The sequence below is a fragment of the Gossypium hirsutum genome, chromosome A05, assembly GCF_007990345.1.
Source record: "Gossypium hirsutum isolate 1008001.06 chromosome A05, Gossypium_hirsutum_v2.1, whole genome shotgun sequence".
Lineage (NCBI taxonomy): Eukaryota > Viridiplantae > Streptophyta > Magnoliopsida > Malvales > Malvaceae > Gossypium > Gossypium hirsutum.
This window is the reverse complement of record NC_053428.1, coordinates 3,054,059-3,080,318: the sequence shown is the minus strand read 5'-3', so window position 1 is coordinate 3,080,318 and position 26,260 is coordinate 3,054,059. Positions and strand designations below refer to the sequence as shown.

Sequence of the window (26,260 nt, the reverse complement as noted above, 5' to 3'; positions counted from 1 at the left end):
TGTTCTTCACCACCGATTTATTTTCCTTAAATAATATGATCTCATTTATGAAATAAATTAATAAATTTTACTTTAAAAAAATTTATTCTTTTTGAAATATCTTTAATTATTATATATATTTAATGCAATATGAATAGAACGTATAGATATATGGTCCTTTAAATAAAATTGTTTAAATATAATAATGACATATGAAAGGGCAAAATTTTTGGCATTTAAGAAGATTGTAAGTTGGAACCAAACATGTTGAAAAAGTCTGGTGATCGTCCTCTTCTTCTAACATCTATTTTGATGGCCGATTCTTAACAACTACACAAAAAAGGACACATAATTGTTATAAAATAGTAAATATGGTTAATATGTAGGGGCAAATCAGTATGATGTTAAGGTGCGTAACAAATGGTCAAGCGCATGCTCAGTCCTAAGCTTCAGATCCACTTCCTGCCATATTTGGTGTTTATCTTTACTATATTTTAGATTTTTGACGAAACTTGCTCCCTAAAAGGTGTTCATAGACCACAAACTTTACTTGGTCTGCCTTGCTTTCCATTGGGTTTAGGTAAAATATATATAAAAAAAAATTCATATTTTTTATTTATATAAAATTAAATAGTGAAATGGGCCATTTAATTAGGTTGAGGCTTGAGACTTATTTTCTTAAAATCGAGCTTTAACTTAGTTTACACATAAATATTTTTATTAGAGTCTAATTTTATTCGAAATCAATCGAATCATTTTTTATTTTATAAAATTTTAATATATTAAATTAGTATTAATATTCATAATTAAATTTAAATATTTTGATTAATAAAATAGTTTCGAATTAAATCAAATGATGTTAAATTAAAAAGGAAAAAATCCAAGCCTAAAAAGGAAAAATAAAAGGTTTATTAATAGGGGTAGGGATATTGTTTGAGAATTGATCTCAATTAATTTAAAGTTTAAACACAAATCCTTCATTACTTTATAGATAAAAGAAATATATACATTCCACATCTTTCAGGCCAAAAAAACACAAAAACAACAACTTGCACATCTGGTCTCTGTGGAATAATTATTTGGTCGAAAATGGCCTTTTTATAAATTTAGCATTGGATGAATATAATTAACATGATATAAAGTGTTTAGATCTTTCATTCCCATCGCAGCAATCTTTTAGGTAATCGTAAATATATGACCAATCAAGAAGAAGAGTATTATGTTTAATTTAGATATAAATATTTATAGTTTTTTTTAATTAGACGTTATTAATTTTTAGTTAAATTTTAAAAAAAAAGTAAATTATTTTAAATGAAAATGTTAATTAAAATATTAATGTTTTTAACAATATTTGTGTAGCAATTTATGTGGTAGTTGACATGACACTACTTATTTTATATGTCATGTTAATAAATAATTTAATATTTTTATAAATATTAAAACTTAAAAAAATATGAAATTCATATGGTCACAACATTTGGTGGAGTTGAATTCGTCCCAACGACTTCATACCCGAAACCTTGAGCTTCGATTATAACCCTAAACGAATAGCAAAAAGAAAATTCAAAAACTGTTGGTGGTAAGTCTCTGTCAACAGACTCGATTCAGTATGAGACTCTCTCCCATTTTCTTTATTTCAATAATAATTAATGCTGCAAATAGTGAACCGAAGATAGCGATCATTATACCAAAATAATCCATTTCCTATTTATGAAAACGAGTAATTTTAAATTTTATTTATTGGAATAGATAAAAAAAACTTAAAACTAACGTATATGGATCAAAAAACTTAAAACGCGTTTACGTAAAAACATTTTAAGGAAAAGTTTCATAAAAGTATATTGATGAGAACACATTTTCCTCGTATCAACAAAAACGCGCTAACATAGACGCACTTTTGCCTGTTTTCATACTAAATTTTCAAAAAATATCATTTTTATATATTATAAAAATAGACTAATTTTTTTGAAAATTTATGAGAATAAATCTTTATAAATACTCAAAGTGGCAACACCTTTTTTTTTAAGGTGTCATTAATTAACATGAAAATAAAACTTACAAAGTAATTCTTTATATAGATCCAAAGTCTCATTTCACTTATTTTCTTAAGCAATGTGGGATATGAGATATGTGCATATATATATATAAAGCCATGAATAGGTCTGTAACTTGTTCGTAGACAATGTAAAATTTCTTCCTTTTTTTAACTAACAACATGAGATTAAATACTATAATATATTTTATAATTTTTTTACAAAACAATTTCTATTTCTTTTTATATTTTGTTAACATTTTCTCATATTATAAAATTATCTTTTGAGATCTTTAATCTTGTTACATTTTAGAATTGTTAGTATATACAAAAGAACTATTAAAAAAAAAGAACAAATTGCATATACGAAACATGTAATAATCTTCTATTTAATTTTAAATGTTTGAAGTTAATATCAATGCAATTCTAATTTTTAAAATAATTTTCCATTATTTAAATTTAGAAGTTATAGTTTTAATTTTTTTTATATTATGAATGTTTGATTAATAAATAAATGGTTAGTATTTGGTACTCAAATAGTATATTTTTTTGTAATTTTAAAAAACTAATATATCTTTTTTAAATATTTATTTATTTTTAATATTTTACAATACTTATTAATTTTTTAATTCTAATTTTAATTTAATTTTCATCACCTAATGAATACTGATAAATTTATTTCAGATGTATTTTGACTAGATAAATAATCTATTTAAACATAGTATATAATCATGTTAAATAAGTTTTTTTTATAGCAATATATAATATACATAAAATATAATAATTATTTTTCATATTTTTATATCTAAATTAAATTACATTGGTAGTCACTTAACTATGGCTTTTTAGCTATCGAAATATAAAAATTTACAAAATGATCACTCAACTATTAGTAATTTTTTAAATATTTATTTTTTAATATTTTACCATACTCGTTTTGTATTTTATAATTTTTTTACTTATAGAGTTTAAAAGTTTTATTTATAGTGTAACAAATGTTAACTTTTTGTAAAAAAATTTAAACTCTATAAGTAAAAAAATATAAAATATAGTACAGCTTTTAATCCCATGTTGTTAGTTATTAAAGCAAGAAATCCTACATTATTTATGAATAAGCTGCAAACCTATTCATGAGTCTATATATACACATATCTCATATTCTACATAACTTAAGAAGACAAGTGAGATGAGACTTTGGGTCTATATAAAGATTTGTTTTGTAAATTTTATTTTCATATTAATTGATGACACCTTAAAAAAAATGGCATTGCCATTTTTAGCCTTTATAAAGATTTATTCTCGTAAATTTTTAAAAAATAGTCTATTTTTATAATATTTTAAAAAATGACATTTTTTTAAAAGTTTAGTATGAGAACGGTTAAAAATGCGTCCACATCAGCGCGTTTTTATTGACATGCAGAGAGCGCGTCTCCGTCAACGTGCTTTTATGGAATTTTCCCTTTAAACACTTCTATATAGGTGCATTTTAGGATTTTTGGCCCATTACATAAATAAAATTTAAAGCGATTTATTTCCGTAAATAAAATAGGAAATAGGCTCTTTCTTTTTTTTTAAGTAAAATGTTGGAAGATAGCATCACAACTTAGATTCTGCTTTGAGAATTACAGCCAGAATTAATTATTTATTTACAAACATTGGTCAATAGGTGTAACACCCCCTTAACCCCAAACCGTTACTAGAATTGGGTTACGAGGCATTACCAGATATATCAGACAACTTACAAAATAATTCACAAATAAATAATAATATTCATAGTATAATATAATAGTTAAGTCCTAATAATAGACGCTCAAAGCCAAAACGTAAATTTAAAAGTGAAACGGAACTTGTTCAAATTATCCGGAATTTTTTTTTCGTAATTTCGACAACATTTCTGCTTATTTTTACATAAAATCCCCTGCAAACTTTAAACTCAAAAACAAACCAATATCAATACTCCAATCAATGATTAAGTATACTCAATTACATCCAATTTATATTAAAATAATAATTTAATACCTTTGTTTAAACAATATAACATGTTAGTATATATGTATAATTAATAATATTTATTTCATTTCAATTATTTAATACCAAACCTACCATTTCACAACTTTATATCATATTCATAATCCAAAACATTATAATCATTTATATACAACAAAAATCATTTAACTTAATGTATACACATAATTTATATGCAACTACCTAGTACATGCCACTTAACAAAAGGAAGAAATACATCACCAAAATCTTTTTGTTGGAGTCGGGTTTGTTTTGGATTCTAGGCCGGATCCGAAACTCTAATGACCTGCGCACTGAAACAACATACTCAGTAGTATTACTATAAATCAAGATTATTTAACATTAATAAATTACAAACATCAACCATAAATTTATTATTATTATTTTTTAAAACTATTTATATATATAATTATATTACTTCATAAATCTTAAATTCATAATTCATTTTTTTTCTCATACCAACTCAATTCATAATTTAGTTCATACATTCTTTCTCATACTTTTCAATAGTGCCAAAACAAATAATCTCATTTTCAAACTTTCATTTCAATTATTTACTCTATTAACAAGGCTCGGACTTTGACAGATACACGGATTCCACCCAAACACACTAGAATATCCAACCCAAACACACCCGGAATATTATAAATCCTCCATAACACACCAGTAAGGCATTAATTGCCTATTCGGATAAACCGAAGTATATAATAATAGAAACATCTTCTCGGCCAAACTACAATCTCCTCATCACATCACAAATCCAATGGCATGCCATTTGTATCAAATCTAGTCCGACAAGTTAATAGGGTATTATTTTACTTTTCTAATTTCAATTTCATTTACACAAAAATTTTCAATACTCAATCAATTCTAATATCTATTATCTTAATTCATATACAAATTAATTTTCACACATACTTATATTTAAATTTAAATATAATAGTTACCTTATCTTAATTATTCCATATCTATAAATTCAATATACATTTAATAAATAGTTTGAGTTATAGTAATACAAACCCGGAATACGAGTTTACTCCTCAACGATCTTTTCTTTTCCTTTAGATGCCGATGCCTCGTTTTTCTTGTTAGCTACGAAAAAAAATAATAACAATTTACATTATTAATTACAACATTAATTTAATAATTAATTGAATTTTTATTCAATTTATTCCCTAATTCTCATTTAATCCTAATTAACTCTTTTATTTGTTTAAGTTAATTTATACTTCATTTCTACTCTATTTCCTTCCATGTTCACCCTAACAATCTAATGTTCATTATAAAACCCTAATTTAAAATTTCTTTCAATTTAATTTCCTAAAACACAAAACTTATAGCTTCTTTTACAATTTAATCCCTTTTTCAATTTCTAACTTAAAATTCATTCAATTAAATCCCTAATTCTTCTTTTTCTTCAACATGAACTTTGTTTAAAAGCTTTTAAACTTTCAAACTATCAAATTAATTTTATCAAAACCTTGTTTTAAGACTTCTAAAACATCAAAATTAAATAGAAAGGACTTAAATGACTTACCAATCAAAGCTTTAAACCTTAAACTTTTAGTTTTTCCTTTTTCTTTTCTTTCCCCTTTTCTTCCTGCTCTGTTTCGAATGTCTCTGTTCTTTCTTTTCTTTGTTCCTTTTTATTTCATTCTTTTATTATTTTATTTACTTAATTAACATATATTATAATATATTTATTTTAAATATCTATTAAGCATTTAATTATATACACACAACTGTACACCATCAGTACCATACATTTGTCACTATTTATTTTATTTTATTTTTTTCACACAAGTATTTAATAATTTAATTATTTAATTAACAAATATCTTTTACTTTAATATTAAGTAACTTAATTATTTTATTACAAATGTACATATATCTATTTATTACAAATGTACCAATATTTTTATTACAATTTTCATTATTCAATTTGTTTGTCAAACAAAAATCTCATAAATTAATTATTTAATTAATAAATATCTTTAACTTAATATAAAATAATAATAATAATAATATAAAACCATACTAATAATTAATAATAATAATAAAATCTTAGATTTTTTTTAATGCATATGGCGCCTGATCTTTTGTAAATGGTTTAATTACCATTTTAATCCTTTTTATTTTCTATTATTTTAGAATTAAACTTTTACCCCTTATTCAATTTAGTTCTTTTTACTAATTTCTCTAAATTAAGCTAAATTCACTTAATTAAAACCTAATTAGACACGCTACTAAACTCATAAATATTTCTAATAAGTATTTTCGAACTTATTTCACTAAGGCGGAAGTCCTATAACTCACTTTTCCGGTACCCGTGAATTTTGGGTCATTACAATAGGCATGCATGATAGCGGACATTTATATTTCATGAATGTGAATGCGTTGATTTCGGGTTTTTTGCCCTAATAATATAAAAAATAAAATAAAATATTAAAATAGGTTGTTTTTCTAACACCTTGGAAATTTCTATAGTAAGATATTATCCTTAATATAGTAAAATAAGAAAATAAAGTGACAAGAAGTGGAAAATTGAGTTATGTCATTGGGAAGTATATTATGACATATTGATTCAAGAAAGGAATAAATTGTAAAAGTAAATACTCAAAATTTGAGGGATTAAAGTGTAAATATGAAAAGTTGAAGGACTAATAGTGAAAATATTTTAAGGGTGGAATGATCTAGAAACCAAGAAAATTTATGAATTAGGACCAAATTGAATAGGTGAAGAATTATGAGGGACTAAATTACAATTTTACCAAATTAAGTGATAACTCAATAATTGAATTTTAAAAGATCACAAAGGGCAAAATGGTCAATTGGAAGAGAGAGAAATCTAGAAAGTAATGATGATGTTGGTGATATTTTATTAGATAATTATTATTTATTTAATATTTTAATAAGATATTTTATTATTTTATTTAGTCTATATATATGTGTGTGTGTGTGTGTGTGAAAAAAAACAACACACCATTCACCATTTTCACCTACAAATCAAAAGAATTTTCATGGTTACTAAGAGAGAAAAATAATAAGGAGACTATGGGAAGCTAGAATATCAAGTTAGATTCAATAAATATAAGCTGGAGGAGAGAGAAAATTAAGTTAAAAGATTGGAAACAATAAGACAAGGAAAGAACATTAAGATTTCCATGTATTTTTAAGTTTGATATTATTGAAAAAGTATGGAAATTAAGCTAAAGTAGAGTTTTCTTATATATGGTTTTATGTTCTTGATATATTAGTGAAGCGAAATAAGAGAAAGTGGTGGAAAATATTGTAGAGAAAGGAAATAAGGGTGTTATAAACTTAATAATTAACATTTTGCACTAAAACAATTTTAGACAGCAGCAGTAATTTAAATTTCAAAAATCACCAAAAATTGTAAAAATTGAATCAGATAATGAATAAAATATTAAATTAAATATTATTAAGTCTAGTTTCTTATAGAAGAAACCGTGTAAGCAATGGAATTGTGAATCATGAGATATAATAAATTTTGTGAGACAAGGTCAGAATGATTTCGGGTTCCCCTGTTCTGACTTTGGAAAATCATTAAAAATTAGAAAAAAATAATTAGGTTCTTAAAGTTATATGTTTAAAATCCTGGATGATTATATTTTCAATAGAAACAAATGATAACATCGTCTGAATCCTGTATAATGAGATAATTAATTTTTAGTAAAGAAGGGTCGGAACTGTTAGACAGCAGAATAAACTATACTTATTGGTTAAACCAAAAATTCTGAAAATTTTATGGTAAGAATATACGTAAGTCTAGTTTCATGGAAAATTAGCGGATCTTAATTTCGAGTTCTTTAGCTCAAGATATAAATAATTTAGTTACTATGACGCAAATGGACAGTTTTGAATATACATATAAGTAAATAGTGAAATTATTGATAATGTTACTTGTAGCATGTTATATAAATTAAGGATGTGGAATGGAGAGGAGGATGAGGAAAATATGTATGAATATTCAGCTAGCATGGCTAATTTGCATGTTTTAGGCTCAGGGACTAAATTGAATAAATGTAAAACTTTATGGGTAATTTTGTAAAAATATTAGAAATGACCAATTTGCATAAAATGGATTATTTTATTATTTAAAATTGCAAAATTGAATGAAATTATTAATTTATTTCAAGATCGGGGAAAAACATGTTTTAAGGATTAAATTGAAAAGTGTTGAAATTATGAAAAATTCTGATATTTTATAGAATTCATGGGTTGTTATCAATTTGTATGAGAATAGCGGCTGGAAATCAGGATTAAATTGCAAGAATTTTATTTATTTTTAGCCTAAGAATGAAATCGTCATTAATTAAAAGTTTAGAGGTAAAATGGTAATTTTGTTTAGAGTATTAATTGAATGTATTAGAACATGAAATAAATGAAAAAGAAAATCAAAATTATTTATAAAGATCCGGATGACTAAATACGAGACTTGAACGTGAAAAAAAAAAAAGATATTGGATTAATGAAATTATAAACATGAACAAGCAACGAGGTAAGTTAGTGTAACTTGAATTGTATTTTTAAATGCCTAAAATATCGATATAATGAATTACCTGATTTATGTTTATGAATAAATGACAAAAGAATGATATTTATCATGACATGTAAATATGTGATTATCTTTGATACGTTGATACAAAGAAATTAAGTATATTGAGACGAGTAATAAATTCAAGTAAAACATGTTGAGAAAAATAAGTACGTTTAAGGGACAATATGTTTGATTTTAATTAGTTCCAAATATGAACGTTAGATGAAATAAAATATCTGATAAATAAATCGGTAACTCCGGTAATACTCCGTAACTCTATTTCGGTGATGGATTCGGGTTAGAGGCGTTACAGTTTTAAAGATTAAGTACCAAAATGATACATTTGACTTGGTGGAGGGTGGTGCTTAGGCGGAACAAACCCTCAATTTTTGACCCAAAACAGTAAAAAAAATGATTTAAAAGATTTAGGGACCTGTTTTCAATTTTTTCATTTTTGAATGGTTGCTGAAAAGGAAGGGTAAGGGTGTCGCCGCGCAGTGTGGCAGCACTAAACTTTAAATTTGGATAATTGACTTGTAAGTACTCTTTATTTATTATTTTCTTTTTATTCCTTTTCATCTCACTATATTATGTTTAAACAAACTATAATCTATTTTTGTAGTTAAATAAGCCATTGACTTATGGTTTTTACTCATAAAAGTCTATTTTAATATTAAAGTAAATATATATATTTTGAATTTCAAGCTCTTATCTTAATTTTTTGTTGATGCAATAAAAAATTATACACTTTAACATCAACATAAAATCTAAAAAGGTAATCAAAAATTTCAAAAGAGTAGTTAAGAATATCATGTATACAAGCACTCTCAAGAAATTTAAAATTTTTATTTTATTATTTAATAAATTATTCTCATCAAATTTACATCAACATAAGATGTGAATTAGTTTATATATTTTTAAATAGCTTTACTTTGGGTAAAATATATTTACTTTAATATTAAAATATAGGGCTTTTTATGAGTAAAAACCATAAGTAAAGGGCTTATTTAACTGTAAAAATAGGTTAATGGTTTGTTTAAACACAATATTGTGAGTTGAAGGGGAATAAAAATAAAATAATTAATAAGGAGGGCTTACAAGGAAATTATCCAAATTTAAAGTTTGGTGTCGCCATACTGCCAGGCGGCACCTTTTCCCTTCCTTTTCCGCAGCCATTCATAAGTAGACAAATTACATAACAGGTCACTAAATCTTTTAAATCATTTTTTTTTGGGTCAGAAATTGAGGGTGGTGCTGCTTATGCACCATCCTCCACCAAGTCAAATGTATCATTTTGATACTTAATATTTGAAACAACCTATTTTAGCATTTTATTTTATTTTTTATATTATTAGTGTAAAAAACCCGTTGATTTCCTTTTAAGTCCTCTATGGATGTTAACAAAATATTTTTTTTGAGAAGCTGCCCATTTTAAAAATACTCCTATTGTGTCCTTTTAAGCTTCTCAAAAAAAAAAAACTTTTGGGTTAATTTTTTTATTTGAGAAAAATACTTTAAAAAAAAATAGTTTATTTAAGAATATTTTTATTTCAAATATATTTTTTATCCTAAAAGTATTTCTTAAAAGTAATATTAAGCATATCCTTAATATATAAACATCAACTATTCAGAATTTAGACCATAACAAGAAAAAAAAAAGAAAAGTTTGGAGACTATTTTTCTCTTCAGAGCAATTTGTTTATTAGAGACAAATAGAAGAGACATACTGAAACAATTTGACTAGTTGAAATTGAAGGTGCGATTTAGAAAGAAAAGGAAGATGACGAAGTTTAAAGAAATGAATTTTGGTGCATGACGATTGACGGTACGTGGGGGTCCCTAGAAATTGGTAGTTTAAAATTTTTAAATATTAACAAATGTATCATCACATTATTAATTTTTAATTCTATTCAACCAAATAATGTAATATGATTATCTTTTTATTTTATTTTATCCAATCAATTTAATGTTATACTTATTTTATATTATTATAATTTTATTTCATTTTTATTAAATATTTATTTTCAGTTTTATTTCATTATAATAAATTCAATTTAATATTCTATTAATTTTTTGGCTATTAATTAGTATATAATTTTATAAATTATCACTGTGAATTGATACTAAAACAACCAAGATGATTTGATTTTTATTGATTATAGCATATGTTTTAAATCATTGTTTTTCTTAAATATTTGTGTTTCATATATATATATATATATATAAATATAAAACACTCAAAATGACCTTACTATTTTTTTTTAATAATCAAAGTGACATTATTGACAATATAATAATTTAATCAAAGAAAAAAATATTTCTTTTATCAAATGAACAATTTATTAAATAAGAAATTAGTATTCAATAAAAAATTATAAGGTATGAACTAGTATTGATGAATATAAATTAGACTCTTATATTACCATATTCATATCTAATGTTCAACTAAGTTGTTTTATATAAGAGATGATTACAACTTCAAAGCTTGTTTATGTAATAAAAAAACAAGAGAGTAACATACTTTAATGGGCATCTTTCAAAAGATAAATCTACTCTAAAATAATTTAAAATATCACTTTATTCTATGTTACAACTTACAATCGAACAAGCTGAATTATGGACAATTTAGTAATTTAATATGGATTGTGTTTTTTTCTTTTGAAATTACTATGGATTATCAATTGCTTGTAATACGGGCCGATCTTATTTAATACATCACCCAGGGCCAGGGCCCAGGGGCTTTATAGTAGAATGTGTGTTTTGTAATTATTTGCAGCCTTTTTTGATTGACCTCCTTTATTTACCCCCCTAGCAAACTACCTATTTGAACGTGATTCGATCGTATACTACCAAATATCAAAGGTTTCAGACCCAAGCTTATGGGGCCTCTATTTACCTTAACCCACAGCCAGTCTAAGGCTAAGTTTAGGGTCTAGATTTTGTAAGGTTTTAATGGAGTTTAGAACCCAAGTTCATCACATCCACAATAATAGCATAGGAGGGATCTTTCAATGCCTTGTCCTGGCTTGTTACCACTACAGTGAACGAGTAAAACATATGGAAACTCTTGCTTATAATTTTCTCTCATTTACCTTCAATTTGTCAAATTCTCAAACTCTCTCTTTTAAATTCCCTCTTCACCAGGTCCGTTACTCTATCACACCAGCAACAACCTTAAGCTTGAGGATGACTCACTCTCACTCTTCTCAAAATCCAGGTCACCTTGAACTCTTTTTTTTTTTTTTAAAGTTAATCGATTATTGGGGATTGACCCTTTTCGTTATATTTTCAGTGATTGAGCAGCAGAGAGTTATAATTCCAAACAAGCATGGAGAAAAGCTTGTTGGATTGTTACACGAAACTGGGTCTAAAGAAATTGTGATCTTATGCCATGGTTTCAGATCCACCAAGGTTGGTATATTCTTGCTCAAACTTTTTCATATTTCTGTGTTTTGACTTTAATCAAGTGTTGGGAAGATCATATCAATTAAGAACAAATAAGCTTTATATGTTTAATTATTGTTGAAATTTTGATATCTCTGTATGTAGCAGCACTCATATTTTGGGGTTCAAAGTCCCATTCATAAAACCTGCTTGTGCTACAGGCTGATCGTACTATGGTCAACCTTGCTGTTGCTTTAGAGAAAGAAGGAATCAGTGCCTTTCGTTTTGACTTTGCTGGAAACGGGTAAGTTGGATAAATACATGAAAAAACTTGGAAAAATCGAATATACCCGTGTCCTATACACTCACACTCTAATCCGAATCACTTAGATAGGGTACCATAACTTATATAATGGAAGGGATGATTTTCTTGGACTTTAGTTTACCATTTTGTTGATGAGTCAGTTGCACATTTATTTACTGTACTTGCAGAACTAGAATTACTGGATATGTACGTACTTTTGAGAATATGATTTCCAAGTATGCTTCGAGTCGATTGTCCAGTGGCCTAACTTTTTCCTATGTCATTCTTCGGAGTCCTGACTATTTACATAATTTTGCTGCTTTTCACATAATTACTTGTGACTTTCCCCATTTCAGAGAAAGTGAAGGGTCATTTGAGTTTGGTAACTACTCGAAAGAAGCCGATGATTTGCATTCCGTTATCCAGCACTTTTGCGAGGCAAACCGCATAGTATGTGCGATTCTTGGGCATAGCAAAGGTGAGTGGATTGCCTAGGTGTTTTGCTCATTGATTGTTGAACTCACACCCGGATAGAGAAAAAGAATGCCGAGTCTTGGAGGAGCTGTCTTATATATGATGAAGTGCATGTTCTTTCCGTGTTAGATTAATGAGGCTTAAGATTTAATTAGCAACCTATTTACAATGTTCGAGTCAATATTTGACTAATGAATTTTCATATATACACTCTTGCAAGTTCCGTATAACTAAAATAAGATGAATGCAGGAGGCGATGTTGTGCTTCTCTATGCCTCTAAGTATCATGATATCCACACTGTCGTCAACGTCTCTGGCCGCTATGATCTGAAGAAAGGCATTGAAGAACGCTTTGGGAAAGACTTTATGGACAGAATTCAGGATGGATTTGTTGATATTAAGAATAAGAAAGGTAACAGTTTTTTTGCTCGAAGAGTTCCCCATTCCTCACTGTTGTTTTCCAACGGAAATCTTTTCTTCCTTTGCTCGAGTGAGTTCCACCTTTCTAACATATAGTGCACTTATATTGCCTCATCAACGACTAATAGAGTGGCTTCCACCCTTTTGCTTTGATTAGTCAATTACAGATTCGTTTCACATTGATCGAGTATTTGAGATTTTGTCTGCAGGTGTTGAGTATCGTGTGACTAAGGAAAGTTTGATGGAGCGCTTAAGTTTAGACATGCACGAAGTATGTCTTAAAATCCCCAGAGAATGCAGGTCAGACTGAATCATATTCATCTGTATTAGACTTTCTTGAAAAAAAAATAAAAATCATCAAGTGATTATATGCAGGGTGTTGACGGTCCATGGATCTGCCGATGAAATAATCCCTGTCGGAGATGCCTTGGAGTTCGCCAAGATCATACCGAACCACAAGTTACACATCGTAGAAGGTGCCAATCATAATTATACTTCATATCAAACTGAATTAGCATCAGTGGTTTTGAATTATTTAAAGGAAACTTTACGGCAAGACTAGTGTTCCCAGCTACTGTTCATGCCGAGTAAAATTTCAAGCTAATTTTAGCCATGTTCTTAATAAGAATGTAATAGAAGGGACCTTAAAAAAAACAAAAAAGAAAAAAAAAAAAAGGAGATTGTAATAGAAGAGGCTAATGGAAACTGCATACACTGGCCATTGCTGTTTTGAATGTTTGGAAACATGTTTTTTTGTGTAAGTTACATTTCAGGTTTTTTTATTACCAAAGTTGGCTTGAGGATCATAACCAATAATATCTAACTTAATTTCTTTGGGGTGAGGGTTATCAAACTATGATATTGACATATGTAGGTATGTATTAGTAAATATTAATAATTTATTTTTATTTAATATTAACAGATGGTTAGCATAATAACTTTATAGTATCTTTCTAAAACTAGTGAAATCCTTGATTCCAGAGCTGGACAGTCAGAGCTAAATGTCAAAAAGTTTTATGCTAAGTGTTAAATCATGATTTTATTTGTTGGAAGTCGAGTTTCTTCATCTATTTTAGCATTAAATTGCGAGAACATTGACATCCTTTGCCACCAACGAACTACCTCCTCCAAAGAGACATGTCATCTCCGTCACAAACACTGTTTCGGCAGAACTTGGTAAATCACTTCGATGGGATAATTATTGTTTGTCACCTATATATCTTACAACTTCAGTCACCTACTTGATAAGAAGCTTATAAATAATAAACTAGTCAGTCTAGTGTTGCTACATAGATCAACTTATTTAAGCCTTCTCTTACCTCAAAACGCGCATACTCGCTCATTTTCTCACCTGGGTTACTCAACTCTCACCCCTTTGTCTTGCTCACTCTTTCCTTAACCTCATTGCTACCATTGTACGACCTTTTGTCCAACAATGTGAATTTCCTTCAATCTCCACTACAATTTTCTTTTAAGTGATTTTTAGAGGTGCTCCTAGATGGGCCAAGTTTATGCAAGGTATTTATATTTATTTTCAAGTTTGGCCCGACTTGAAAAATTAATTTTTTTTTTTTTAAGTTTGACCCAAATTAAGAAATGTAAACTTGAGTTTAACTCGACTTGTCCATATTTAATTTTTTAAATTAATTTTTATTTAAAAAATATAATGCACTAAATAATAATTTATTGTCAACAATATTTTAATTTTTATATATTATTTATTTTCACCAATATTTTTTTCTATTTTTTAAATATTTGAAAATATTTTTGTTTTTTTATATATTTTGTTTTAGAATTAGGATCAAATTGAGATTATTTGTAAATTTTAAGAGTTAATTTTTAAAATTATGATTAAATTGATATAATATGTAAAAATTGTAGGCTAAATTTGTTATTATACTGATTTTTTAACTGTCACATCAACTTGTTATTTGTGATTTTAACAATAATGGCTAAAGTGACTTAACTATATAACGTGGTTGCTTAAATTATAAACTTTTTTATTTTAGGTGCCTAAAATAATTTTTTATAGTTGGGTGACTATTTTTATAATTTACCCTTTTTTATTATTATAAAACTTAAAAAAATATATATCATCAGATCAACGACGCAAAACACGCCAGGAACGAGAACATAACATTTGATGCGCCGCGATGTAGGGAATTCTAAGTTTCAATGCAAGCGAAGACTTGCAGGCTTCATAGTCTAATAAAACTCAGAAACCTCTTAGTCGCTCATTATTTTTACTCTTATTCGATTAAATTCCAGAACTCGAAGCGAAGAGACAAAGATCGCCATGGTAAACCCCTCTTAAATAAAATCAAAGCACTTCTAGGGTTTTCAATTGTTTCTTTGAGTTTGATTTATGTTTTTTTTTCTCAGGCACCTCCTGCAAAAGCAATAACTAGTCCCGTGCCTGATGCGTGGTATCCAACCCTAGCCGTCTTCATGCTCGCCATTGGTCTTGTCCTCACTGCTTCCTTCTTCATGTAAAAACCTTCATCTGTTCTCTGTCGCAACATTTATTCGCTCTTTTACTATAACAAATTTCATTTTTGTTTTCCTTATTAGATTAATTTTGGGACTTAATTTTCGGGTTTTCCCTATATGTTTTGAAAATTTTATGACTAGATCTGGATTTTTATGTATAAATTATAATTGATATGTTCATAGATTGATGAGACCTCTGGAAGTTTTTTCAATTTTTTGATACAATGCTTAGAACCCCTCCCCAACCCTTAAATAGGAGGATAGAATACAATTGTCATTTCCCGTCGGGTGGAGTACTACATTTCACTTTTATTTACATTTGATTTGTAGGATTAATGAATTATCAATTCGAGCCTAGCATTCCATGTTTGCTTTGGGTCCTTTTGGGTTTCTGAAATACTTGTCTCAATGAGTATCTGGTTTCCCTGATTTGATTGTGGTATTTTCAAGTTTGAATTTTTATACTCCAAGGCCTAGAATTATACACCAACTTTTTGCATGACTAAAACTATATCTGAGCTGATCTAGTTTGTTATAGTAAAGCTTTCATTGTTCACCATGCTTTTGTTGATTTTACTAATTTAGTTTCTTTATTTTCTTGGTTTTAGAGGATGTTGGCATTTTGTGACTGCGCAATTTCATTTGGGTTGGATCTTATAGTTAGTACTTAGAGTCCTCATTTCATTGAATCGTACTGATTAAATCTGCTTGCGCTTGGTTTTGCTTTAGAATTGCTTTGTGTGTGTTGTATCCTTTTAACTACACAATTTCATTTGGGTTGGATGTTACGGTTAGTAATTAGAGTCCTCATTTCACTGTACTAATGTTACCTTAAAACTTACTCGAGTCAAAATTTTATTTTTCGCTGGAGAGTAAAGAATTTGAAATCATTGGATCGAGTTAGATCTTAGAGCTCTATCTTCACTAAATTGTAGGAATGGTACATTTCAATTATCATTAGCTTCCTTGCATTTTATTTGTTTTCTCGAAAAAGCCTTAAATTTGTGTATACTGCTGCTTAATGATTTTAAAAACTTTTAAGTTAAATTCTCATTGAAATTTTCTTTTTGCTCAAAATATGCAGCTACGAAGCAACTTCTTCCAAACGAAATCGCAGTCTTGCAAAGGAGCTCACAACTGGGGGAGTGGCATCTGTCTTCCTGGTAATATCTTTTTCTATCTATTGTGGTTGGATTTCTCATTAATTCATCTAGTTTTTTTTTGTGCATGGCTGATGCTTGATTTTGGATGTCCTTGCAGGGATTCGGGTCACTGTTTTTGCTACTATCAGCCGGCGTTTATGTCTGATTTTCATATATTTTTTCAACCATTTTAAAAATTTGCTGAGCAGAATGGTGTTGAATGGAGGATCATGGCTTCGACCTTGTTACCTATAGACTTTTTCTTTTTTGTTATTAATCAGATAAAGAGTGCTTCTATGAGAATATTTTGATATCTCTTGGGTTTTCTTGGTGCATGCCCAAATTTATAGGAGTCGTAGTTGCATCACATTGTTTAAGTTGCACACTGGTTCAACTTGCAGTAACCTCATTCCAGATCGACTCAAACAATAGTTTGATCCGAAGATCGTGCACAAATCCTTGGATTTGTGTGCTTCATGGTATCAGATATCAACCAATAGGTGCCGAAATGCTTTCAATATTAAACCTTAATAAGAAAACAAAATAAAACAAAAAAATAACACAGTACAAACTATAAAGGTGCCTAAAGCTAATCGGAGGAAGATTGACAAAACTATTTACGTTATGTTTGGTTCATATGAATCAGGGCTTATTTAGGGTGAGTTTGGATGGGCGGTGCGTTTAGCTGCGGTTAGTGTAAAAACAACGGTGGCGGTGAGATTAGATACTGTAGCGATACTGTAGCTTGAGACAAAAAGTAAGTTAAACGCACCGCACCGCAGTCAATCGCCCATCCAAACGAATCTTTAGTTTTGAACAGCGGTGCATTTGTTTGGTTGAAATTTGACTTTGGAATAAATTATTCCATGCGGGCTCTGCATAGCCATTCAGAGGATCGGGTTTTGAATTGTTTATTCAATGCATTTCGTAATTACTTTCTCATTTTTTTTAATCCAAAATCTACTCCCACCTTTGTTCATCATTTCCTCCAATCTCTTGAAGAATGATAAGAATCAAGGAAGAAGATAGGGATTTGAAGAGATAGAAGAAAGAGCAGTAGAATTTCAGGAGTGAAAGATGAGTGAAGGATTAGAAATTCATGTCGGTCGTTTCATAACCATCCTTTGAGGCCTGATTGGTGCTCAAATAGGGACGAGTAATGGACCAAATAACAGAATGGCAGCTGTCAAAATTGCTACCAATAATCTGCATCGTTTCACTTAACAGACTTGACTCAAAACGACGCGTTTAAACTTCTTCCTACGCACCATTTAACTAAAGGCAAAACACATCGTTTTTACCAACAGAAATTTAAAGCCTGAACTGTTGCCATGATGCAGCATTTTTGTTCCACATCAATTATGGGTTGTTCTTATTACAGAGAAACAAAATCGAAGAAGAAAGCTCCCTCCATTATTGGGTACTTATATCTTGATTTGTCTCTAGCATTTTATCTCTTCGCCGAAGTCGTTTAACCATTGTTTATGTTCCACCAGCATCTTGGTTTCTGTTTGTAAACATTGTCCAAACGAAATCCTTCATACTAATTTCCTTTCCGTTGTCATTTCTTATTTCTTAATTGGCAATTATGTTTGAATTTTTTTTAATTGTTTCCTATTTAGTTGAAGAATCGGTTTTTCATTTTGAAGGCCAAAGAAGTGAACAACCAAGCTTTGTCATTGTTAACCAATGACTAAAGGTCTCATCTTTTTTCCTTTCTTTGCTTCTTGGGTCACCAGTTTTCCTATTTCGTTCTCATAATCTGTAATATATTGAATTCATGAAAATTTTGTCATTTGATTATTTTTACATTTTTTTATATTTTACAAAAATAAAAAGTAAAAATTAAAAAAACAATGTATGTCAAGATATGGGAGATTTGAGAAATTTTCATTTAAAAAAAATATTGAAGGTTATATTTGTTATTTGAACATTTTCCTCATATTTTTATCACATTAATTCTTTTGAATCAAACACAAGTTACACAACAATACTATTATAATTTTATCATATTCATCTAATTAAATTATTATTATATTTATTCAATTTTATTACAACTTTATTTTGTAAAATAATAATATTTTATTACAGCGAACGAAATTTCAGGCAGGCTGACGAGCACCCATCATTTACCAAATGTAAAGCCACTTCGAGACATTGGCCGGTCTTACATACTGTTGAGTTCCCGATATCTCAGCTAAAACGTTGGAAAGCCAATCTGACCAGTGCTAAATATAAATGGCAGTGAATTTCACGTCCATAAGATGCTCAGCATCACAGTAACGTCTCCTGGCGCGTGATCCTCACTCCATTTCTAAAGAGCGAAGGCGTGGTTCAACGAAACCCTCATGCCTCACTCAACCAGTTTTACCTATATTTTGTTTTTGTCACTCTTCCGATCCCCTTTACAGTACCAGTGGCGGGTCCCTGGAAAACATTTGCTGTAATTTTTTTCTCTTCTTCCTTTTTCTTTTTTAAAAGTATCAGCAGAACTCCCAATCTAAAAAAATGGAGTCTCCTCAACCCCAACAACAGCAGCAACAAGGTCCTAAGAAGAGAGGTCGAAAACCAAAGCCAAAGGAAGAGAAAGAACAGCAGCAACAACAAAGTGCTAGTAAAATGAAAGAAGGAAAGAAAGCTCACCAACCTAGCGTTGATGAGAAGTACACTCAGTGGAAGTCTTTGGTTCCTGTTCTTTATGACTGGCTTGCTAATCACAATCTCGTTTGGCCTTCTCTTTCTTGCCGGTACACCCAGGACCATTTTAGGGTTTTAGGGTTTCTTTGGTATTTTCGTTATAAAATACTGGGTTTAGGGTTCTGTAGCTAAAATAATATTTCCTTTTTCATTTTAGGTTTAATTGAGTTATTATGATTGATTCTAAAGATCTTCATTTTCTTATGCTGAACCCTAGTGTGCTTCTGCTGAGCTGATGATCTGCTTTCATTTTTTGAATTCCGTATTTATTTTATTTATCGTTTTTTTTAATTGTTAGATGGCTGGGATTAATCGTTTCTTGTTGTTGAGGAACGAGCACCGAACCTTATTATTATTATTATTATTTTTTGCTTCAATTTATGTTAGATTGTTGCAAGTTCATCCTTTTTTTTCCTTTCGTTTTCCTTGATGATAGCTTAATTTGGTCTTGGACAGCTGGGGACCACAGCTTGAGCAAGCTACTTACAAGAATCGGCAGCGTCTCTACCTCTCTGAACAGGCAAGTATTTTCCTTCTCAGAATATATATATATATTTATATGCATCTTTTTTGAGTGCTTTAACAAGCTTGGATAGAAATTATGAACTGAATGAAAGGAGTCTCTATTTTTCTGTTGCTGGTTAAAGCAAAGAGATGCAACATGTAAGAACTCTTTGAGCAAATGGAATTTGAAAGAAAGCTTGGTAGAACAATGATGAAGCATATGATGAGTTTGTGGTTGAATTATTTTATTAATATCAATTTTTCATGGGACATATTTTTATTGTCATCTATTTTGACATGTTATCTTTTGGTTATTGTTTTATGTTATAATGACAGACTGATGGTAGTGTTCCGAATACTCTTGTGATTGCTAATTGTGAAGTTGTCAAGCCTAGGGTTGCTGCTGCTGAGCACATATCTCAGGTACCTCATCTTCAAGGGATTCTTTTCCTTGTTATGCACTTAAAATACTGGTGCAAGTAGCTTTCTTCTCATTATTTACATGGTTGCTTCATGTTTTTTCAGTTTAATGAAGAAGCACGCTCACCATTTGTGAAGAAGTACAAAACCATCATACATCCTGGAGAAGTATGAATCTTGTCGTTCCAGAAAAGACATGTTTATGACTTCATTTATAGTTGTGTGATGACATATCCATCCACTGACCATTTTGTTGGAACTCAGCTATCTTTCTGTAAAGTGATATAGTATTAGATTTCACAATTTAACTCTTCTTTTTGAGTTGGTGCATTAAAATATAAGTTATGCTTCTGATGAATGACATCTGTGAGAAAAAGATTTTCTGCTTGATTAAATTCCCTGTTTTGCATGTATAACATCAAATTCTTATAATACCCATTTTACCTGTTTTCTTTGTTTTTCTTGTTGATATAGTTTATTTTTTTGAGATGGCCAAATATTATCTTGCAGGTCAACAGAATCAGGGAACTTCCACAGAGCTCTAGGATTGTGGCAACTCACACTGATAGTCCTGATGTAACACTCTTTTTATTTCTGTTTTATTAAATTATTTGGAGTCCATATTTCTTTCTGGTTTTCTTTTGAGGATAGATGTTAAAAGTCTGGTTGACACGCGACTTCATTAATTTTAGGTTCTTATCTGGGATGTTGAGGCTCAACCCAACCGCCATGCAGTTCTTGGAGCAACCCATTCTCGCCCAGATCTGGTAAGTTTGTTTCAAGAATTCAGTTCTACTAAACGTTATCTGTGTTCTACTTGTGTGTACTTATGTATGGGGCAGAACAGAGGGATGGAGGTGAATAAACCCTTTTCACTGCTGACTTGTTTTTTCTTTTCGGCAGATTTTGACTGGGCATCAAGATAATGCTGAATTTGCTCTTGCAATGTGTCCAACTGAGCCTTATGTGCTCTCTGGAGGTTGTGAAGTTTCATCTTTCAATTAACTTGCTTGCCTAGGATTAATGCTATTATTAATGTGTTTAGTACTGAACTCTCATGGAAATCATGATCTATATGTCCATATAAGATGATGTGACTTCATCATTACTCAAGTTATTTAGTTTGAGAGCTAAATATGCCCTTTCTCCTCATTATTTTGAGTCCTGAAACGGATGATTTGGGTTTTTTAAAACTGGCTCAAAAAAAGTGAATTTCGTTTTATGTGATTGGCATTTCTTCATAGTGACGGGAACTTTTATGACAGGGAAGGACAAATCAGTGGTTTTGTGGAGCATCCAGGACCACATAACAACAACGGCTACGGACCCTACTAAATCTCCTGGATCTGGCGGATCAATCATCAAACAAAACAAGCCTGGGGAAGGTAATGACAAAGCTGCTGATGGGCCTTCTTTAGGTCCTCGTGGTGTCTTCTGTGGGCATGAGGATACAGTTGAAGATGTCACATTCTGTCCATCAAGGTAGCTTCTTTCTCTATTATAAAATCTAAGTCATGTAATTCTTTATTGTATATGCTTATCAAGTTCATAATTTTTTCTTGTAAAAGTAAGTTTATTTAAATGGATTTTTTCAGTGGTTTGTTTTCCACTGTAGTCTTGCCTTTTGAGTTGATACTTTTGATGATCTATGGCCCTAAAATCTGAGACGTCTCTTATATGTTCTGTAGTGCACAAGAGTTCTGTAGTGTAGGTGATGATTCCTGCCTCATACTATGGGATGCACGAGTTGGCACTGGCCCCACTGTCAAGGTAATTTTCCTATTAATATTTGCATCTCTAATAGTAGTAATAATAACTGCTTGATTCTCCCTTTTCCCCTGTAGTTGTCTTTTTCATACCTGCTTTTCACCCCTTTTATATATGGGTTCAGCTGGAATACAATGCCACTCCTTCAAATCCTTTGCAGAAACTTGTTGAAAGTTCTGTTCGCTGTTTTCTGATTCTAGTTATACGTTGCTGTCCCTCCTGTCTGGGACTTGATTGTTGACCATTGTCTGCTCTATATCATTTAAAGTGGTTTCATTTGATATATCAAAGCCAGCCCTTTAGCTTCTTTCTCCACTTATGAATTCCTCTAGGTGTAATAACTAAAGCTTTATGTTTCTCATGCTTTTTATTATCATCTTGTTAATGTTGTCTTGTTTGTAATTTTTAATTTTTAATTTTTAATATAGTGATGCTTCTGATGATAAGCTAAATTGTTGGTTTATTCTTCCCAGGTTGAAAAGGCACATAATGCTGATCTCCATTGTGTTGATTGGAACCCCCATGATGACAATCTTATCCTGACTGGGTATATCTCCATCCCAAGTTCCTTTCAGTTTTGCACTTTATTTTTAGCATCAAACTCTGATGCACTAGGAGTGTGGTGGTGCTTCATGTTTTGTACTACATGTTATTTATTTTCTTTTGTTGATCTCTCAGGTCTGCAGATCATACTGTACGTATGTTTGATCGAAGAAATCTGACTTCTAATGGAATTGGATCACCCATTTACAAGTTTGAGGGTCATAAAGCTGCTGTTCTATGCGTGCAGGTGTCAAACCTGATCGTTTAACATTCTTAATTCCTATTTTTTCCAAATGTGATTCTAACGTTATGATGTATTTGTTCTTACCAAATTTATAAATCTCATGGTCCAGTGGTCTCCAGACAAGTCATCTGTATTTGGCAGTTCTGCTGAGGATGGGCTCTTGAACATTTGGGACTATGACAAGGTGTGATTACTTGATCTTCTCCTGTTAATTGCCTTTGCATGATGTAACAAATGTGACACAAGGCCAGGCATATATGTTGAACATGGGGCATTTGTTAGCTGGCTACGTTTTTAAGTTTGCATGACAGTTTTCAGTTTGGGAATATTTTTAGATTTTCACTGTTAACTTAGGAAATTGAACTCTCATCAAATAAAGGATGACGTGGTTTGTAAGTTGACAACTGTGCTTCATATCTTTGTAGGAGTAGATATATCTGTAAAATGATGGCAGTGAAAACATGCTTGCTTATTTAGCTTGTTCTAGCTGTACTTTCTACCGTGTAATATAGTGGTTGGTTTCAATTGCTCATCATGTTCTAGGTTGGCAAGAAGGTGGAACGTGCTTCAAGATCTCCTAGTGCTCCTGCGGGACTGTTTTTCCAGCACGCTGGACACAGGTTTGTAACTGTTTTTCAGTTTGTGATATATCATATGTTTGGACTATTCTTTTGAACCATGCCATCTATGTCTTAGTCTCATCCTCAATATACATTTTATATTTTTCTTTATTCTTTTTATTTGCTTATAGTGTTATCTCTATCCTTTTAAATTTGCACACCATTAAACCGGTTTTTGTAATGATCTTGCATGCATTTAGCTGATTCAACATGTATTTTTTACTATTAAAAAAAACAAACATGTATTTCTTACAGTTGTGTATGCATTAAAGCTTTTAACACCTTATGTTTTGATGCTCTTAAGAGTCCTTAATGAGAAATTTTAATGTTCCACCTGATAGGAGGTTTATACTCCAACATCCTGGGTACGGTGATGTGTTTTTTAGCTAATTTGAGGAGTCATGAAACTTAGTCTTGATGCATGGCTAAGTTCTGGTTTCTAAGAAGTTGGTATTGCATGTCAAAGACGATATACCTGATTGTTTTTCCACAGAATTTGGCCTTACCTAATATATGTTTCCAAGTTGAAAATGATGCAACCTTCGGATTTTGTTTGATTTGATGTCATAACCTCTTCAAACTTTTGATTTTGATATAGGGACAAAGTTGTTGACTTCCATTGGAATGCATCTGATCCATGGACTGTTGTTAGTGTGTCTGATGACTGTGATACAACTGGTGGAGGAGGGACATTGCAGGTATATTTACTAGTTTCCCATGTAAAATGTTCTTCGTCAGTAATGCAATGCTTTTCCTTCCCTTGAAAGTCAAAACAGTTCAAGTAAGCAGTGTGATTGTGAAGATTGATATAAGCATAGGACACAGGTAAGTCAAAAGCAATGCATCCGTTGCAAGAAAGTTTTATAAAAATGTTCTGGAGATTTCATGGCCTGCCAATACTGCAAAACATGTTCGCTTATGGTGGGTGTAAGTGTTGGATGTGGGTATATGTTTGACATGGGTATGTTTTAGATTTTTTGTGTGTTTGGAGGGCCATCTCCCATACCCTATACCTGAATTATATTGAACATTGGTGTTAGATACTGATATTTCAAGAAAAAGTAAGTCATAGCACGGTAGCCATGGGATTAGAATCATCGTCGGGGTTGATTTATGGTTAAAATGTGTCACAACTCCCTGTACTTTTCAAAAATTAGGAATTTAGTCCCTGTACTTCTATTTCATGGAATTTAGATTTCAAAATTCAGGTCTAATTGTTAACACTATTAAATTTTGTTGTTAAATTCAAGTTAATGACAAAGTCATTTTTTTAATTATATGGTTATCAAGTGTATTTTTTTTATTTAAAAAATGTCACAGTAACAAATTTAATAGTGTTGCTAGTTGGACTTGAATTTTGAAATCTGAAAAGTAGAGGGGCTAAATTTCGCGAAATAGAAGTATAGGGACTAAATTCCTAATTTTCAAAAAGTAGAGGGACTTGTGGCACATTTTAACATTGATTTTTTGAAAGCCAAACCGCCCCATTTAGTGATTTCCTTCAAAGTGTTTTGTTTTATTTGAAGAAAGAATAAAAATGTGAATGAAATGATGCAGATATGGCGCATGAGTGATCTGATCTATAGGCCGGAAGAGGAGGTTTTAGCTGAGCTGGAGAAATTCAAGTCCCATGTCATTTCGTGCGCGACAAAGGCATGAGAGAGGTTGAGTAGCCCTAATGTTATGCCTTTTGAGGCTCCTTTGTAGTGATTGTAGATTTAGAGACCCTTTGCTTTACCTAATCAACGAACACTGTCAAACAACCTTACTATTAAATCCAGGGATTCATCCAGCGTTTGGGAATGGAAAAAGAACATGGATTTTATAGATAATTGAATTTCAAATATATTAGATGTTACATTTTGAAAATGATTACATCAATCGATTAGAAGCCCGGTTTTAGTTGAACTATTTCTGAACTTTGAAAGTGTTTTCCTTCAGGGGAATGAAATACTTCAAATATATAATTTCTTAAACTGTCATGATCACGACTGAATAAGCAAAATATAAAAGCATATATGATTTACTTAATTGGAAAAAACTATTAACCAAGTGTCTTTTCATTTTACTTAATTTTTTATTATTATATAAAATTAATTTAGATCTAGAATAATACCCCAGAAGTATGGAAATGGGGATTTGGTAGGATGATAACTCAATTTCATATAATATGGACCTTACAACTCTATGGTGAGGGCATAGCAAGAGGATTGAAAACGGTTCATCTTCAAATATCTGTTGGAGAGAGTTGTAAAACCTCAACTCAAAATAATAGGAAAAAAAAGGTGATGGTTGATGGTGATGGTTGAAAATTGAATGAAGAGTGATGGAAAATTGGAAATACACTTCATTTGGTAATTAAAATGAAGAAAATTATTTAGTATTTCATCCATCACATTACAGTTTGTTTGTATATACATATCTTTTCTCTTTGAAAAGCTAATTTTTATGTAAACTTCCTCCCTCTTCCAAAATAAATCCAAACAATTTGATTCCTATTCATTTTAAAAGACAATATTAATATTTTTCATCAAATTGACATTATTTATATTGATATAATAATAAATTTTAGTTCTCAAAACTTCACATTCTATCTATTTATATACATTTGAAGCTAAAATTTATATATATTACAAGTGATTTTTTTAGAATCA

At 30.1% G+C, this 26,260-nt stretch overlaps 3 protein-coding genes across 3 annotated transcripts; all 3 read left to right on the top strand.

The window, feature by feature from the left end:
* The first annotated feature begins 11,423 nt into the window (after positions 1-11,423).
* LOC107937706 (uncharacterized) lies at positions 11,424-13,940 on the top strand. The gene is made up of 8 exons (XM_016870660.2): positions 11,424-11,645; positions 11,742-11,814; positions 11,890-12,008; positions 12,203-12,285; positions 12,642-12,763; positions 13,010-13,171; positions 13,389-13,479; positions 13,555-13,940. The coding sequence occupies exons 1-8, from the start codon at positions 11,550-11,552 to the stop codon at positions 13,739-13,741; spliced, it is 933 nt and encodes a 310-aa protein (XP_016726149.1). The 5' UTR covers positions 11,424-11,549; the 3' UTR covers positions 13,742-13,940.
* A 1,349-nt stretch (positions 13,941-15,289) lies between these two features.
* On the top strand, positions 15,290-17,178 carry LOC107937709 (transmembrane protein 258). The gene is made up of 4 exons (XM_016870664.2): positions 15,290-15,478; positions 15,562-15,668; positions 16,754-16,832; positions 16,930-17,178. Exons 1-4 carry the CDS (start codon positions 15,476-15,478, stop codon positions 16,975-16,977), a joined length of 237 nt encoding a protein of 78 aa, XP_016726153.1. The 5' UTR covers positions 15,290-15,475; the 3' UTR covers positions 16,978-17,178.
* A 1,727-nt stretch (positions 17,179-18,905) lies between these two features.
* On the top strand, positions 18,906-25,438 carry LOC107937731 (WD-40 repeat-containing protein MSI4). The gene is made up of 15 exons (XM_016870690.2): positions 18,906-19,558; positions 19,965-20,028; positions 20,349-20,435; positions 20,538-20,600; positions 20,943-21,008; positions 21,125-21,199; positions 21,336-21,411; positions 21,698-21,914; positions 22,121-22,202; positions 22,673-22,746; positions 22,878-22,989; positions 23,096-23,170; positions 23,530-23,606; positions 24,205-24,304; positions 25,164-25,438. Exons 1-15 carry the CDS (start codon positions 19,320-19,322, stop codon positions 25,263-25,265), a joined length of 1,509 nt encoding a protein of 502 aa, XP_016726179.1. The 5' UTR covers positions 18,906-19,319; the 3' UTR covers positions 25,266-25,438.
* Positions 25,439-26,260: the final 822 nt, after the last annotated feature.